This window comes from Pseudovirgaria hyperparasitica (assembly GCF_010093815.1).
Source record: "Pseudovirgaria hyperparasitica strain CBS 121739 unplaced genomic scaffold EJ05scaffold_20, whole genome shotgun sequence".
Lineage (NCBI taxonomy): Eukaryota > Fungi > Ascomycota > Dothideomycetes > Acrospermales > Acrospermaceae > Pseudovirgaria > Pseudovirgaria hyperparasitica.
This window is the reverse complement of record NW_022985568.1, coordinates 583374-598832: the sequence shown is the minus strand read 5'-3', so window position 1 is coordinate 598832 and position 15459 is coordinate 583374. Positions and strand designations below refer to the sequence as shown.

Genomic DNA, 15459 nt, shown 5'->3' with positions numbered 1-15459 from the left:
TGATATTCTTGATATTCTTGATATTCTTGATATTCTTAATACTAGCATTCTTGGTCCTAGAAGGGCAAGATATCATGGATTCTTGTTATTAGATTCATGGGAGTAGAGCGGTTCTTTTCACGTGCCAGGGGTATATACTGGGAGTGGATGTGGATGGGTCGGAGGAGTATTCATTCCTCGCGTCCGCGTATACCATACATACACTCAGACACATATACAGACGTACACAACATGCATTCTCTCTTTCCCCCTTTTCCTCCTTGTCATTCCCCCTTCTCGTTCCCCCTTTTCACCCCCCTCTTCCCTAATCCCTAATCCCCTCCCCTTTCCCCTCTCCCCTCACCCCCTTCCCCTATCCCTCCCCCTAATCCCCCCCGTAACCCAAATCACCGCCTCAACCTCTCCAAAAACCCCCAAGTAACCCTCAAATACCCCGTCAAATCCCGCACCAACCTCTCCTCCTCGCGCAACCTCCTCCTCAGCAACTCAATCTCCCGCTCACGGGCTTCGAGAAGCTGCCCTATTCTCACTTGTTCGCCTTGCCCTTGTCCGACTGCTGCCACGCCCTGTTTTTCCGTTTTGTTGTGGGTGTGGGTGGCGGTGAGGTTGGAGTTTTGGGTGTTTTGGGTGTTTCGGAGGACGGCGGCGCGGCGCTCGTGCGGTTTGTTGTTGAAGTAGGGCGGGTAGCGGGTGTGGCTGTAGGGGCAGGGCGTGGGTTGTGATTGTGGGTTTGAGGTGGTGGTGGACGGGCATGTGGATGTCCAGTAGGCGATGCAGGGGGCGCGGGCGGAGTGGAGGTTGAAGGTGTGGTTTTTGCTTTGGGGTGGGTTGGTTTGTTTTCGGGGTGGGTTTGTGGGTGTGAGCGTTAGGGTTGGGGCGGTTGTAGTGGGTGGGTTTGCTGGTGTATGGGGGCTTGGTGGTAAGTAGGTGGAGGTGGAGGTGGAGGTTTCTTCGTCGGTTGGGGTGCCGCAGAGGAGTTTGAATTTGAGGGCGGACATGGTTGGTTGGGCGGGCAGGTGGATGATTGTGTGACTGGTCGGATGGGTAGGTTTGTTGTTGTAGTTGATGGTGGGTTTGTAGAGGGTTTCGAGGTGTTTTCGAGTGGAAGAATTCGTGCATGGATGGAGTGTGGCCAGACGCGTCGCGAGATGGTGTTTGTTGACGTTGCTTGCTGCTCATGGTGAAAACAGGGCCTGACAACAACGAGTGAACATCGGGCAGACATTGTGCAGGCGACTATACCTCGTGGTCTCACGCACGGCTCATGTCGCTTTATTACATGCCACGGTTCCCGGTGTACATAATTACCTCCAGGATCGACAGGACCATCAGTAGACATACTGCTGCCAGTCAGTAGGATTCACTCCAAGCAGGAGAATGCTCACCCGGAAATACCCATTCTGCAAGTCCGTCAAGTCCGCAAACCCATTCTCCCGCGCCCTCCTCCACTCCTCCCCGGACACCGGCCTCTCCTTCATCCTGTTCCTCCACCACAGCAACACCCAGATCCCCACAATACACAAGACCTGCACCGCAATGCAGACAAACATCATCCCAACCCCAAGCCCATACGACGGCGCCTCGCTCGTCTTGAAGAAGAACGGCCCCACGAAATTCCCGACACAATACCCGATCAGGAGCATCGCATTCGTCGTCACGCGCTTGGTGTGCCCGGACGTGTTTGCCGTGGCGACGGACATGGAGAGTGTCCATGTTGCGGTGTACGAGAAGGAGATCCAGAGACAGACGAGGCGGGCGTAGCGCTTGCTGTCGGCGATGGCGACGAGGCCCGTGATGCCGGCGAGGAAAGGGGTTAGGCAGATTAGCATCATTGCGAGGCGTGCGTTTTTGTATTTTGACACGATGTAGCTGGGATGGGTTAGAAGTTGGGATGGGTTAGAAGTTGGGATGCGTGGGGCTGTGCTTGCTTACCAGGCTGTTACGCAGACTATTGCTTGGATGCCTCCTGAGGGCATTTGGATCAGGGTTGTTTGTAGTGTTGTGAAGCCAAAGCCTTTGATGATGAGGCCTTGGAACTGTCGTGGCGTGGTTAGTTGGGAGGTCTCATACGGTACCAGTCGTATACGTACCGTTGTCAACCCTCCGTTCGGGCAATTGCTGGACACGGCAAAGATGAACAGTAACCATGTCTTCAAGTCCAGCATCGCCTCCCTAAACTGCACAACCTTGAACCTCCTATTCTCCACCCCCGTCCCATTATCCTTGATCCGATCCATCACCAGCACCTTCTCCTCCTCACTCAAAAACCCAGCCGAGACCGGCGATCCAGGGAGCAAAAGCCAAAGCAAGACGCCCCAAGCCGTAGTAACCGCACCCCAGACGAGAAACTGCAATCGCCAGCTCTCCAGGCTGGACGAATCGATGTGGCCAATGCCGAAGCTCGTGATGCCCGCGACGACATACCCCACACCAGCCGAGCCGATCCAGATGCCCATCCGCACGGGCTGCTCCTGGCGCTTGTAGTACATGGAGAAGATGATCATCGTAGCCGGGTTCACCGACGCCTCGAAGACTCCAAGCAAGGTGCGCACAGCCGCCAGTCCGGCAAAGCTCTGCACAGGGGTATGGAGCATGAGTGTGATGCCCCAGAGAATGACCTATATGCCTGATCAGCCCCATGGTCTTCTGCATCTCCATGTGGTTCGGTACGTACAGTGCCAGACATGAATTTTCCGACGGGCAGCTTCTGGAGCAGCACATTCGTCGGATACTCCCAGAACAGGTAGCCCAGGTAGAATAGAGCGCCGGCCCACGAGTACTCTGTGCCCTGCAGGTGGGTGTCCTCGCGTATGCCGAACACGGCGGCATAGCTTAGGGTTGTCTTGTCAATGGACTGGATGGCGTATGTCAGGCAGAGGAGTGGCATCAGTCGCATGTCGATCTTCCGCTGGAGACGGCTACGTTCAGAGACGGCGTCGGAAACATGGCTGGCTTCTGCTTTGTGGAGGAAATGCAGCGCTTTTGATTCGATTTCGTCTTCGGCGTACTGGGCTTGCTTCTCGGAGTCCATGTTAGAGATAGAAATGGTGGGTGGAGGGAGTCAATTCGTTGGAGCGATCGGTGGATAGTGGACGCAATCTATATACCGCCTGGTCTCTCATGATATTAATGTATCTGTTTGATCACTATCCACAGCATTGAGATCCTCATGGGTTCTCGTGGCCAGGAGTGTAGAGTTTACCGCGGCCATCGAAACAAGGGATACTCGAGTCGTGGTCATCCGATAGCGCTTATCTGTGAAGCTCCCTTGCCATACTCCAGTACGAAAGTGGAGGACTCGCGATACTCTTATCAATCTATGCTGTGCCGTCCAAAAGCGGGCCGCGGCCCCGTATACATCCCGAAAATGGATCCGATACCAGGGACGATATCGGGACGCACTCCGCAAGAGCTAGCATGTAGTGTGAGTATTAAATATCATGCAACATAACGGCCCATGAAAAGAACACACACACACCAAACTCCATACTATCACCATCTACAACGATGGCATCCATCCACCCGTACCAGCAACTAGACATCGACGAGCGCGTGAAGCGCGTCCTCAGCAAAACCCCCCTGATAGACGGACACAACGACCTCCCGCAGCAGCCCCGAGCAGCCTTCCACGGCAAGATCCACGACAATCCAAAATTCGACCTGAACAAGGGCTTCGAGAGGGGAATGACAGATATACCGCGTCTCCGCGAAGGTGCTCATTCCCATCCATCTGCAGAAGATGTAGTCGACTAAGTGACTGATGATAGGCGCCGTGGGAGGACAGTTCTGGTCCATATGTGTGCCATGCTTGCGTTCGGCGGAGGACTTCTCGACGCCGGAGTACAGCGATATGGCACGTGATGCGATTGAGCAGGTAGATCTGGTGCTGCGCCTGGTAGATTCGTATCCCGACACTTTCGAGTTGGTCAAGGGGCCAGATGAGGTCAAAAAGGTGTATGCAGGGGGTAGGATTGCGTGCTCTATTGGGATTGAGGGGTGAGTTGTCTCATCTGTTGCATTCTTCCACAGCTGATGGACCAGCCTCCACATGGCCGGTAACAGCATAGGCATCATCATGGCTTTCTACATGCTTGGTGTCCGCTATGTCAGTGCATGATTCCCAATCGTCATCATAACCATCAAAGCGAAGAGAAGCTTACGAGACCGCAGTGCACGCTGACGCATGTCTGCAACAACGCGTTCGCAGACAGCTCGACATCGAAGACTGGACCCGTGCACGGCGGATTGTCGAAGCTGGGCCGGGCCGCCATTGTCGAAATGAACAGGATCGGCATGATCATCGACCTGTCGCATGTATCCGAGGATTGTGCAGTGCAAGTCTTGAAGCTGACGAGGGCGCCTGTGATGTTCTCGCACAGCAATGCCAAAGGTGTCTTTGACTGCGCACGGAACCTCCCGGATCACATCCTCGATCAAGTGCCGCAAAATGGGGGAATAGTGATGGTGACGTTTGTCCCGGAGCATGTTGCCACGCGACGGGCAGATGCGACGATGGACATGGTGATTGATCACCTCTTCTACATTGCTGAGAGGATTGGTTGGGACCATGTAGGCCTCGGCTCGGACTTTGATGGAATTGCAAGTGTGATCAAGGGCTTGGAAGATGTGCGGTGCTATCCCGGGCTACTCAAAGCCATACTTGACCGAGGGGCTACGGAAGAGCAGCTTGGCAAGCTAGCAGGAGAGAATATTCTGCGAGTCTGGCGTGGCGTAGAGAACGTGAAGGACTTGATGAGGCAGGACGGTGTCCTTCCTGTCGAAGACGTGTGGGAGGATCGTAAGTGGTGGCGATATGACGGATACTACCAGATGGATGACCCAGACCCAGAAGACAAAGAAGAAATGGGATGGTACGGAATACCACCGCCAGAAGAAGGATTGTATCTGGAAGAGTAGGACGTCTGTACCAAGATACTGACCCCGGACGAAACAAAGTATCCTAAATCATTGAGACAACTCCAATTACAACGCACCTTCTGCCTCAAACATGTCCCATAGACTCGGAAACAGCTGATCGACGTTGACATCGGGAACAAAGTCCTCAATATTCGACAGCGATGGACCCGAATCAAGGTCCCCCTGTTCCAGACTCTCAATGACTTCACTATACTGAGACAGACACAAGTCACCAACATCCCACGCATGCTGTTGACGATGAGATCTCAGAATGGCAATAAACTGCTTCGCCAACTTGAAAGCACCTATCTGGTTCAGATCTGCATTATACTCTCGTCGAGACTCCAACGTTCGTCGCACAAGGAAACTCATGGCAGAAGTGAGCGAGAACGCGCTGACTGATAGCCAGAAGTCGCCCAGCTGCTCCACACCTAGCTCTTGCACGAGCATAACAATCTCCTCGGCGACTCTCTGGGCCTGGGCGTATTGGTGACTGGGCCGCGTGTCTGACGACGTCTCTTGCGGGTCAAGTCCTAGCTCTATGCGATGTAGAAGAAGCTTGACTGATAAGTACGCGAGCCTGAAGTTTGCAGCGCCCGGTTGGTCAAGATGTGCGCCACGTATGATGATGCGACGTATGTTCTCTGTCAGTCCTTCCTCCCACTCGTATAGATTCGTATTGAGGGAAACTTCACATGGCCCAATTTCATTGCGTGTACTACCGGAAGATTCGATACGATACACATGATCGAGAAGAATACTCAGGATCTTTGTGAGACCGATGAATGCTATATAGATAGGGGCACCAGCTGCTCCTCTCGGTGTAGCATCACTGGCAAGCATGTCATTCATATCAGGGACACAGACGTCATGTTGATGACGTTGTACCTGTGGAGGAGTACCATAAGACATACTGCTCCTATCGAGAATCTGTCAGAACGCGTTGGCGTCAGGCTCTGCAGGCTTACCAGCAGTCGAAAATCACAATAGCCCACCAGATTTGTCGTCTCACGTTCTTCTCCGTCGCCGAAATCTCCCATGCTCCAGGATCGCGGTTGAGACCTAGGGAGTACGACAGTGCGATTGCAGATCCTATAAGTACTGCGTTACCCATCACGGCTGTCGTAGGTCTACCACTGATGTTTAGCAAGATCGAAATGATCGTTGACATTCCGGGCGACCGTTGAAGCTCTATATATAAAGCTTCGTTCGCAAGATTCCATATGAAGCGCACATCTGGACATCTATGCGAGGCAAGGTGGGTGTCGTGGCGCCAATAGATCAGAGCATTCGCATAAATACTAGCCAGCAGCGTCGGCGAGATAATGTCCTTGTCTGCACTATAAAGTGACTGTTCATCTAATAAAGGCAAACAGCAGTTGGCTTTGTGTAGATAACTGTTCACGAATCAGCATAGCAGGAGCAGAGGAGTAGTTGATTGACCTACACTCGAATCAACTCGTGGCCAAATGGCTCTAAAAGTTTCTCGATAACCATAGTCTTCAGGAACGCTGGATCACGGTTGCTTGTGAGTCCCACAGGCTGCTTCTGGACATTTGAGAACATCACCGGCCGTCTCACAGCTCCATACTGGAAGGTCCTACCCATTGTTATCATTCTAGACGGACCTGCGCCATCATTCCGTCTCGTAGAAAGGTATTCTTGTAACATGTCATTATCATTCACTACTACCGGCCCGACGATGTGTGGGTTATGTTCTCCGTCAACAGCAAGACTGTCCAGGAGAGTGGGCACTGCTGGCTGACTGCCATGTGTATGCGCCGGCCGTTGTTGTACAGGACTAGGTACCGATACTGATGACGTATCAGCCGTCGCGCGTCCCATGTGTCGATCGGAGTCACGATATCTCGGAATTAAATTAGCAGATATGCCGCCATATGCACCGTCGTAATCTTCTGTCTGAGGCTTTGCAGACGAGCGTTGCGCACTGTTTCTTGCAGCACGATGATCAGACTCCTCTGGAAATACACACACAGTTCCATGAGCTTGACACATAAGGCATTGTCCCAAAACACTATCGGTCTTGCATCGCGACTTTCGTCGGCGACAGGGGAGGCAAGCTGGACGTAGGTGCGATCGATAAGGTCGAGGTGTGGCCTCGCGAGGCATGATCGTTACGACTGCAAGCAGACTTCAAGGACTTTGACTTCTGCGCGGTTGAAGATGTCTTTGAAAGCCGCGGGAGTGTAATACTGGAAAGTTATTTACCATTGTTATTGTCGAGGAGCACCGCGGTAAAGTGAGATTTCCGCGGACAAGCAAAGATACGAGCTATAGGAAATGTGGAGACTGTCAGTAATGTATGACTCGCTGGTTTGAACCTGCATCCCCTGTCCTCATTCATCAGAGATGGCCGCGCAGGAAGTTTGCCGCGGAGACAAGGTAGCCCGGGCACCAGAATGGTGTGTGGCACGAGAACTGCAACCTTCGATGGTGTTTCTCGTAAATATGACCTCCAATATTGACCTCCTGGATGCGTGAAATCCAGAAACACTCGGCCAACCTCTCACACATTCCATTCTCAATTATCTCATGATGCCACCTATTTCCGAAGAGATCAGGCCATCCGAAACAATCTCTGTGAGAAAGACTCAGGAGCCACAGCTGTACCAGAATGCCGATCAAGACGATCTCGAGTCCAAGGCGAAGAAGTACCTGCTCAACTATGGGACCAAATTTGAGAAAGATGTAATCACAGGAAGTCATGGAATGTACGTTTATACAGCACAAGGCCACAGAATTCTTGACTGGACCTCTGGACAGATGTCCTGTCTCCTCGGCCATGGAAATCCAGAAATAGTCCAAGTCATTCATGACCATGCACGGGGCTTAGACCATCTGTTTTCCGGGATGGTCTCGCCTCCAGTAATCAGCTTGGCGGAACGTCTCGCTTCAATACTGCCAGCGGGGTTGGACAAAGCATTCTTCCTCAGTACCGGCGGAGAAAGCAACGAGGCAGCGATCAAGATGGCGAAAGTATACACCGGCAAGTTCGAAATTGTTGGCCTGGGTGCTAGTTGGCATGGCGTGACTGCACAAGCTTTGGGAACACAGTATCACTACGGGCGGAAAGGCCAAGGACCTCTGATGCCTGGTATGCACATGTTACCCGCGCCGAACGCATATAGGTCGATATTTCGAAACACAGATGGCTCATATGACTGGGAGACCGAGCTCAACTATGGCTGGAGCCTGATCGATCGAGCGTCTTGCGGATCATTGGCTGCATGTATCGTTGAATGCATCCAGTCATCAGCTGGCATGCATGTTCTCCCGAAAGGATATCTGAAGGCTCTCAGAAAACATTGCGATGAACAAGGCATGCTCCTGATAGTCGACGAAGCGCAGACTGGTGTCGGTAGGTGCGGCAACATCATGGCAATCGAGTACGAAGACGTCGTGCCTGACATTTTGACATTGAGCAAGACGCTTGGGAATGGTCTGCCCCTGAGCGCAGTGATTACGAGCGCTGAGATTGAACGCGTCTGCGTCGAGCGCGACTATTGCTTCTACACCACTCATGTCAACGATCCTCTTCCTGCAGCTGTAGGCGACAAGGTACTTGAGCTTGTCCTTCGTGATAATCTTGTACAGCACTCAAAGTCGCTTGGAGAGGAGCTTCATGCCGGGCTGCGCAAACTCAGCACCCGATACGGCTGCATCGGAGACGTGCGTGGACGAGGCTTGATGGCGGGTGTAGAGATTGTCGGGGATCGAAAGACAAAGAAGCCTGATCTCGAGCTTGCAAAATCGATTGCTGATAAGGCGTATGAACTAGGACTCTGGGCGAATTTGAGCAGCCATGCAAGCTTCGGAGGCGTTTTCAGAATTGCACCGCCAATTGTAATCAGCAAGTCGCAGCTTGATGAAGGCCTGACAATCCTCGAGGAAGCCTTTCGGTCAACTCCTGGGAGTATGCGACTGTATTAGATTGCCTTCACGTGAATGCTATAGTAGCTGGGATTCGGCACAACATGACTTTGATGAATTGTGAAGAAGTCAGGAATGGGAGAGCATCAAGAGAGGTAATTTTACAACGCGTTATGGATACACTTTTCCGTAAAAGGTCTAGTATCATGATAAGAAACGACTATACTTCCACTCTGACGAAGATCGAGCATTCATGCAAACGCTTATTACTCATCTTCATGGTAGTGAATGCAGAGGCACCTTCCGTATTGCCTTTATGTGTGGCTTGAAGTAATTTTTCAACCAGTATGAGTGACAACTGACGAATGCCTTTCTGATATCGCATTCGTCATCTGTACTACGCATAACCCTCTTGACATGTTCATGCTCGTAAAGACCCTCGTACATGCCTGGTATCCCAGTGCTAACGACTACAAGTTCCCTCAGTGACAAATCAAAGAAGCCCCAGGGCTTGCGTGCCGTGAGTGCACAGTATCCTCCAACGAAGAAATACCATCGTCATATACCATGTGCTGTCTCACTTCATCCCTGCCGAACCCCTCCTCTTCTTCACGCCTCTCCGGAAGTACATGTATGCGAGCAACGCACCAACGAGCGCGAGGCCTGCAAATATTGCTGCAATCGAAACCGCGGTAAAGCGTGATGCGCTGAGGGTGTCTTCAAGTAGTGGTTTGTCTCCATTATCTGTGCTCGTGGGCAGAGACGTTCCGGTTAAACTGGATGTCGTGACGGGGTTGAGTTGTGTTGAGGTCAACTGAACGTCGGCAAACAAGTGGCCTTGAAGCGAAGATGACGGAGCAGCTACAGCAGGTAGGCTTGAGGGTGTTATAGCTTGCGAATCAATGTTCGCTATGATCAGGGTACTGTCGGCGCCCATATCGTTGTAGAGATGCGAAAGCCTTGTTTCACTGACAACGCTCGAGGCGCTGGTGGAGCTAGATTGGAAGGACGTCCTGCGAGCCAGAGTGATAATGACCGGCGAACCGACAACAACGATCCTGAGCAGCGATGGTGAACTTTCTTTGGTGTCAGTGCTGGACAGCAGGTGTGTCGAAGACGCAGGCGTCAAGGCGGACATGGTGCCAACGAGAAACCGCAGTTCGCTCTCTGGCGTCGCGTTTAAGAGGTGGTAAATCGAAGTTTGTACCCACGGATGGATCTGGACAGATGCGAGAGGGATACTGCGGGCAAGATGGAGATAAGTGAACTGTTGGTGTCCCTGTCAACTCAACAAATTAGGTGTAACCGTGAGCTCACAAACCTTCAGGAGCATGTACCTGTCTGAAGTGTTTAGACCGGTCTAAATCTCTTAACAAGACATATAAAGTGTTAATATCATTGATTTGCAAAGAGTTCACTCAGTTTTCTGTCAGTTCCTACATCGGCGACATAAACGGCGGAGTGCAGACTGTTGTATGATTGAGCTTCGCCGACTGCCGAAAGCGGAGTGGCGAGAGCGACCGCAAAGGGCACAAATTGAGGGTCGTAGAATGAAAATATCGGTATAAAAGTCTGGATGCTGGATCGAGTGAACAAGTATGTACATGAATATTTGATTTGTGCATCTCAACATCTGTGGAAAACTCCAGGTACATAAATTATACCTGGTTAACAAGGTTTGGCAACATTGTATTCCTGTACAGCTTTTCACAACAATAAAGCACCAATAGCACCAGCCATTAGGACAGCGCCGCCCATTGCCGTCGGTGCAGCAGCAGCGCCAGTGAATGAAACTGGAGACGGAGTGGCTGGTGTCGGCCGTCCACTTGGTTTCGCAATCGGGATTGACGATATGGGTTGGAACGTGTCGGGAGATGCAGTGTCCATCATGAGAGACGATGGCATTGCCGAGGCTGTCATGCTAGGGTAAATCACGGTCGGCTCACTACTGTCTGTGACGGTGACGACCAAAGTTGTTGTTGTGCATGAGGTGGAATCCACAGCAGTCGGATAGAACTCTCCAGCGCCAGCATACTGTTGACCTCTCATTGCATCGGATTCACCTCTTGCAGCAATAGAGTTATCGACAGCCGCCGTATCTTCGCTTGCAAATGTAGCTCTCCTTGGCGCGGCGCGATCTTTAGTGTTTGCTGTGCCGGGAACGACCTGGATGCTCTGGTAGGACCCGGATTGGTCTTTCCACACATATTCCTTGCCCGGGGAATAGTTGGTTATCTTGACGTATTCGAGAATCTGGGTGAAGGGAGCCCGAGTATAGTCTGTCTTACCACCTGCCCACTGGATGACGCCAGGCTCATTGTCTGGATCGCCTCCAGCCCATATACCAATTCGAACATTCATGGGTGTTTGGGGGTAATTTCTTCCACCCACGGCATCAGCATAATTGATCGTGCGGATAGGGGTATTGCCGTCATCAATGTAGAAGTTGATCCTCTGAGAAGTCCAATCCACGATATACGTGTGGGCCTTTGTGAATGGTGCTGATACGGAGTGTGTTTGTCCTCTATCGTACGATGTCGTATTCTAAAACGTCAGAACGAGAGCAGTTTCTACAGAGCTGAATCCAACTTACACCCTTGCCAAAGTAGTTAGTTTGGACTTGGTTGTCGAAAGTTCCGCGAAACTCCCAATCGACCTCGTCGAGGTCCTCAGACTGCAAAACGATGCTACTAATGATCCCCGTACCCATAGCAGCCTTGGTCCTGACTTCAACCCGCCCAAAAAGCAAATATCCATTGGTCGCGACGGTCGGGGCATCCTTTTGTTTGTTGATGGTTAAGGCCGCTCCATCGTTCGCATAGGTCAAGGAGCCAGAAGTGATTGTCCATCCGCTTAGAGCTGACGCTCCAGTCCTGAAGTCGGACTCAAAATTCGTCTCGATAGCTGGATTAGCAGGGCATCCCGTACTTTTGGTCGGGTTGCAAGCGCTGAATGTCTGAGCGTGCGCAGCAAAGGGAAGAAAAGCGATAGCCGCTACGGCCTTGCTAAGATATTGAACCATGTTTAGTTTAGAGAATCGAAATATGAATCCGCTGTACTGGGCGGAATGTATAATATACTCAAGGCCTGTGAGTCTTCTGGTGTGCTGATAGACAAACGTGGAATAATATTGACTGATGCCGTTTGCAGCCGAAAGCAATTTCAGGGAATTACGAAATCTCACGGAAAGTAGTGTAAACAAATGTATAATGAATGTATGAGAACGAGAGCGTTCCAAGCCGCCGGTCGTTGAAGGTCTTTTTAATCACGGAGAATGTGCAAGAAAAGAATGCGACCTAAAACAAAAGATTGTATACGCTGAAAGGACGAGCGGGGCGTCCATCTTCCAATTGTCAGAAGACGGCTCGTCACTTTGGGTATAAAGACCGGCCATCCTTACGCGGCAGTGGGTCGGCCATCCTTTGCACGATAGGATGTGGTGTGAAAGAGTTGAGGCTGATGTTTGAAACGAACCTTGGTAGCGCTAGGTTGTCGCAGATCGCTGGTGCGGTGGAGTGTGTTCTGCTCGGGCACCAATTAGAAGCCGCCATTTAGCCCCACTCTAACCCAGGGGCCGCGCGCATATCCCCACGAGCTGACACTGGACTCACTGACCCGTGTCCCCCTGAATTTTCGTCGCGACTTCTAGACCTCGTAAAATACCTCGCATTGCACCGTCGACAAATGTCCGACATGACGTATTGGTGTGTGTAGAGATTGTGCTCATTAACAGAAAATCCACTTGTGGCTGACACACATGAGTTGATCTACGAATTTCAAATTGCATATGTGAAATGTATCAGACCTTGGCGTTAGTGCTATGATATGATGATGCTACGCCTGCTGATCGGAAAAAGAACGGGGCGGTTACCTAGGCATCTATCTAGACCCTATATAGCTAGAGGTATTTATCATCGCGTCGAAGATGAGATACATATATATCTTATCTATACAGTTGTAAAAGACTGTTACTGCATAGTAGAAGTCTACGCTCACTGCTACTGTACCTACCAGCCTCTCCATGTTAATCAGGGTCCAGTGTATCATCCAAGGCCCAATATATAATCTTCTGACACGCGCGACTTGCAGTAGTGGAAAGCTGGGGCCTTGCCATCCCATCCGATACATAAATTTAGATCCCCAAAGCATTGCACGTCTGAGGGTGCCATTACGATAGCGATGCAACACTGCAGACTACTGTAGTATCGTTATAATAGCGCAGACGTCTGCATTTTGCTGTCAGCACTGTCAGTGGTACACCGTTGATCATTGCTTTTCGAAACAGTTAATTCCAGCCAATCAGAATATGGCTATGTCTAGGTAGTTCTGTAGATGGGTCCTCAGTATTTTTTCCATCTTGGTCAGGATGACACAGTGACACTCATTGGTAGTCTACATCTTGCACCTGGCTAAAACACTTATGCCTCCGTCACGTACAAGTCAACATACTTGTCCACGTCCATGCTCTCCAATGCCTTGGGGTCCTTTGCCAAATCTACCAGCTCCTTCACCCGAGATTCTGCAAGGTGTGGTCCGATGTGTCGCTCAAACTTGGCAAGAATATGGGGCTTAGCCTCGTCACGTCTGACTTTATGCCCCAGAGGCGCCTCCACTACTTCCTCCTCGAGAACGGTGCCATCCTTTAGCTTGACAGTCAGAGCGTTTGAGATGAATCGCTTCTCAGGGTCGTGATAGTCTGCAGTGAACTTAGGGTCCTCAACACACTTGATACGCTGTCTCAAAGACTCCACGAGCTCGGAGGTGGCGGCCTCACCGCCATCGCTGTAATCCGTCGCTTCGAGGCGATTGAAAACAAACATGACGGCAACCATGTACTACAAGGATGCGTTAGCAAGACATGCTATAACATTTGCAGGACTTGAATCTACCTGAACGCAGTGATCACGATCAGCAAAGTTGTCCATAGGCTTGAACTGCTTGTCGATAATTCGAATGCAAGCTTCGTGAGTGCGATTTGTGACTTCTTCGATGTCGGCAGCAGTCTTACCCAAGGCCGCAATCTTCTTATTAAGACGCTGCGCGGCCTCGATGGCGGTCTGTGAATGAAATTCAGCTGCAGAGGTAAATGGTTAGTCAATGGCATGTACACAAACATGAGAGAAACACACCTGGATATGACACTTTGAAGAGGACGTTTTCCATAATGTAACTGCCGTACTCTCTTTGGAACTTGAAGGGTTTGCCACCGAAGTTGACATCGTAGAAGCCCCACGTGGGAGTAGACAACACCGTCGGCAGCCCGCCCTCACCCTTCTGCACTTTCAATACGAGATTGACGGCCTTCTCGCAGGCATCACCAGCAGCCCACGATTTTCGGGACATGGTGTTGGGGGAGTGGCGGTAAGTTCGCATCGATTGTCCATCGACCCAAGCTTGAGACACTGCATCGCGAGTCTGACCTTCAGTGAGCCCCATCATCTTAGCTACAACAGCCGTTGATGCAACTTTGACCAAGACAACGTGGTCCAGGCCGACCTTGTTGAACGAATTTTCCAAAGCTAAACACCCCTGAATCTCATGGGCGCGAATCATGGCTTCTAGTACATCCTTGACTTTCAGGACCTTGCCATTTCCTAGCTTGCCCCCGGCACGATTTGTCCGTGATATCCAGTCTGCAACCGACAGAATTGCACCCAGGTTGTCTGAAGGGTGACCCCACTCAGCGGCAAGCCAGCAGTCGTTGAAGTCGAGCCATCGGATCATAGCACCAATGTTGAAAGCGCCCAAAACAGGATCAACTTGATGCGGAGTACCTGGAACGCGTGTTCCGTTGGGCACGACTGTGCCCTCAACAACTGGACCCAAGAGTTTCTTGCATTGAGGGAATTCGAGGGCCTTCAGACCACAGCCCAGAGTGTCGCTCAGAATGTAGCTTGCTGTATCGTACTGCTTGCAGTCAGTAATGTTCTGATATTGTTTTGAATCCTTTACACACAGCTAGAGCCGAGTCAATTTTTGTGTTATGTACGTAGCTGGCGATATCAGCGATCTCAGGATCAAACTTGTTCGCCGGCACGGGGCTGGACTCGGTAGCGGAGGACTTGAGAGAGGCCATGGCAGTAAAAGATGCTCGTTGAGAGTGGGTTGCAGGTGTAGTCTTAGACACAAATTGCTGCAAGGCTACAGGACGTGTTGTTCGTGTATAGGTCGAAGCTGTGGGTCTCTGGCGAGATACGTTGGAGATGTTCCTCCGGACGGTTCGGCTGAGGGTCGACATTTCTTGGGTTTATCAATCAGCTGGACATCGGGGAGGAAAATTAGTAGCGCTTACAGGGAGCAAGATGCGCACTTACAATGCAGAGGAAACTTCAATTGAAAGAAGTCTCAGCCGATATCTTTGTGCAGACAGACGGAGCAAGTTGACATAGCTTCCTAGCTCTACCTGCACGCCTCGGTTGTCGTCGGCAGCTCCCCCTCTAGTTTGCTCCTAGCCCCAACGTTGGCCGACCTGGGTGAGCAAAATGTCACGGATACATAGCCGACATCGCTTGGAGTCTTGTCTCCAGTAAGGCGAGTTTGGCAAGCTGTCGGGATTGTTCGCTCCGGATTCTATGGGATGAAAGTCCACGTGCAGCGACTGTAGCCGATGGGAGCCTCCACGGTGATATGTACTTGGATGTGAGGCTTCAT

At 51.2% G+C, this 15459-nt stretch overlaps 8 protein-coding genes across 8 annotated transcripts; 2 read left to right on the top strand and 6 right to left on the bottom strand.

Moving 5' to 3' along the window:
• Positions 1–386: 386 nt before the first annotated feature.
• On the bottom strand, positions 387–1163 carry EJ05DRAFT_523014 (uncharacterized protein; the record flags this gene model as incomplete). Its single annotated transcript, XM_033748792.1, has 1 exon — positions 387–1163. A coding segment is annotated over one exon (777 nt), but the record flags the coding sequence as incomplete, so codon positions are not given.
• On the bottom strand, positions 1164–3269 carry EJ05DRAFT_219377 (major facilitator superfamily transporter). Its single transcript, XM_033739881.1, has 5 exons — positions 2675–3269; positions 2091–2618; positions 1933–2036; positions 1386–1869; positions 1164–1340 (listed from the first exon to the last, which is right to left on the bottom strand). The coding sequence occupies exons 1-5, from the start codon at positions 3029–3031 to the stop codon at positions 1329–1331; spliced, it is 1485 nt and encodes a 494-aa protein (XP_033595948.1). The 5' UTR covers positions 3032–3269; the 3' UTR covers positions 1164–1328.
• Positions 3270–3507: 238 nt separating this feature from the next.
• On the top strand, positions 3508–4917 carry EJ05DRAFT_505129 (membrane dipeptidase; the record flags this gene model as incomplete). The annotated part of the gene is made up of 4 exons (XM_033747669.1): positions 3508–3712; positions 3768–3996; positions 4042–4105; positions 4171–4917. 4 exons carry the CDS (start codon positions 3508–3510, stop codon positions 4915–4917), a joined length of 1245 nt encoding a protein of 414 aa, XP_033595947.1.
• Positions 4918–4983: 66 nt separating this feature from the next.
• Positions 4984–7047, bottom strand: EJ05DRAFT_505128 (uncharacterized protein; the record flags this gene model as incomplete). Its single annotated transcript, XM_033747668.1, has 3 exons — positions 4984–5836; positions 5886–6314; positions 6365–7047. The coding sequence occupies 3 exons, from the start codon at positions 7045–7047 to the stop codon at positions 4984–4986; spliced, it is 1965 nt and encodes a 654-aa protein (XP_033595946.1).
• A 241-nt stretch (positions 7048–7288) lies between these two features.
• Positions 7289–8948, top strand: EJ05DRAFT_219347 (2,2-dialkylglycine decarboxylase). The gene has a single exon (XM_033739879.1). The coding sequence runs from the start codon at positions 7471–7473 to the stop codon at positions 8866–8868; it is 1398 nt and encodes a 465-aa protein (XP_033595945.1). The 5' UTR covers positions 7289–7470; the 3' UTR covers positions 8869–8948.
• A 341-nt stretch (positions 8949–9289) lies between these two features.
• EJ05DRAFT_219345 (uncharacterized protein) lies at positions 9290–10328 on the bottom strand. Its single transcript, XM_033739878.1, has 2 exons — positions 10130–10328; positions 9290–10075 (listed from the first exon to the last, which is right to left on the bottom strand). The coding sequence occupies exons 1-2, from the start codon at positions 10139–10141 to the stop codon at positions 9386–9388; spliced, it is 702 nt and encodes a 233-aa protein (XP_033595944.1). The 5' UTR covers positions 10142–10328; the 3' UTR covers positions 9290–9385.
• On the bottom strand, positions 10231–12003 carry EJ05DRAFT_219369 (concanavalin A-like lectin/glucanase). Its single transcript, XM_033739880.1, has 2 exons — positions 11402–12003; positions 10231–11352 (listed from the first exon to the last, which is right to left on the bottom strand). The coding sequence occupies exons 1-2, from the start codon at positions 11828–11830 to the stop codon at positions 10516–10518; spliced, it is 1266 nt and encodes a 421-aa protein (XP_033595943.1). The 5' UTR covers positions 11831–12003; the 3' UTR covers positions 10231–10515.
• A 1078-nt stretch (positions 12004–13081) lies between these two features.
• EJ05DRAFT_480494 (2-methylcitrate dehydratase) lies at positions 13082–15238 on the bottom strand. Its single transcript, XM_033744879.1, has 5 exons — positions 15123–15238; positions 14765–15066; positions 13938–14715; positions 13698–13882; positions 13082–13643 (listed from the first exon to the last, which is right to left on the bottom strand). Exons 2-5 carry the CDS (start codon positions 15044–15046, stop codon positions 13227–13229), a joined length of 1662 nt encoding a protein of 553 aa, XP_033595942.1. The 5' UTR covers positions 15047–15066; positions 15123–15238; the 3' UTR covers positions 13082–13226.
• Between the last annotated feature and the right edge of the window lie 221 nt (positions 15239–15459).

Bases quoted from the DNA above. Each gene is read 5' to 3' on its own strand.
- EJ05DRAFT_219377 (XM_033739881.1), bottom strand. From the start codon at position 3,031: ATGGACTCCGAGAAGCAAGCCCAGTACGCCGAAGACGAAATCGAATCA. The intron at 2,619-2,674 runs GTACGTACCGAA...TCAGGCATATAG, and splicing joins GAAAATTCATGTCTGGCACT to GTCATTCTCTGGGGCATCAC. The intron at 1,870-1,932 runs GTAAGCAAGCAC...AACCCATCCCAG, and splicing joins ATAGTCTGCGTAACAGCCTG to CTACATCGTGTCAAAATACA.
- EJ05DRAFT_219347 (XM_033739879.1), top strand. From the start codon at position 7,471: ATGATGCCACCTATTTCCGAAGAGATCAGGCCATCCGAAACAATCTCT.
- EJ05DRAFT_219369 (XM_033739880.1), bottom strand. From the start codon at position 11,830: ATGGTTCAATATCTTAGCAAGGCCGTAGCGGCTATCGCTTTTCTTCCC. The intron at 11,353-11,401 runs GTAAGTTGGATT...CTGACGTTTTAG, and splicing joins CTAACTACTTTGGCAAGGGT to AATACGACATCGTACGATAG.
- EJ05DRAFT_480494 (XM_033744879.1), bottom strand. From the start codon at position 15,046: ATGTCGACCCTCAGCCGAACCGTCCGGAGGAACATCTCCAACGTATCT. The intron at 14,716-14,764 runs GTGTGTAAAGGA...GACTGCAAGCAG, and splicing joins AAATTGACTCGGCTCTAGCT to TACGATACAGCAAGCTACAT. The intron at 13,883-13,937 runs GTGTGTTTCTCT...TTACCTCTGCAG, and splicing joins CTTCAAAGTGTCATATCCAG to CTGAATTTCATTCACAGACC.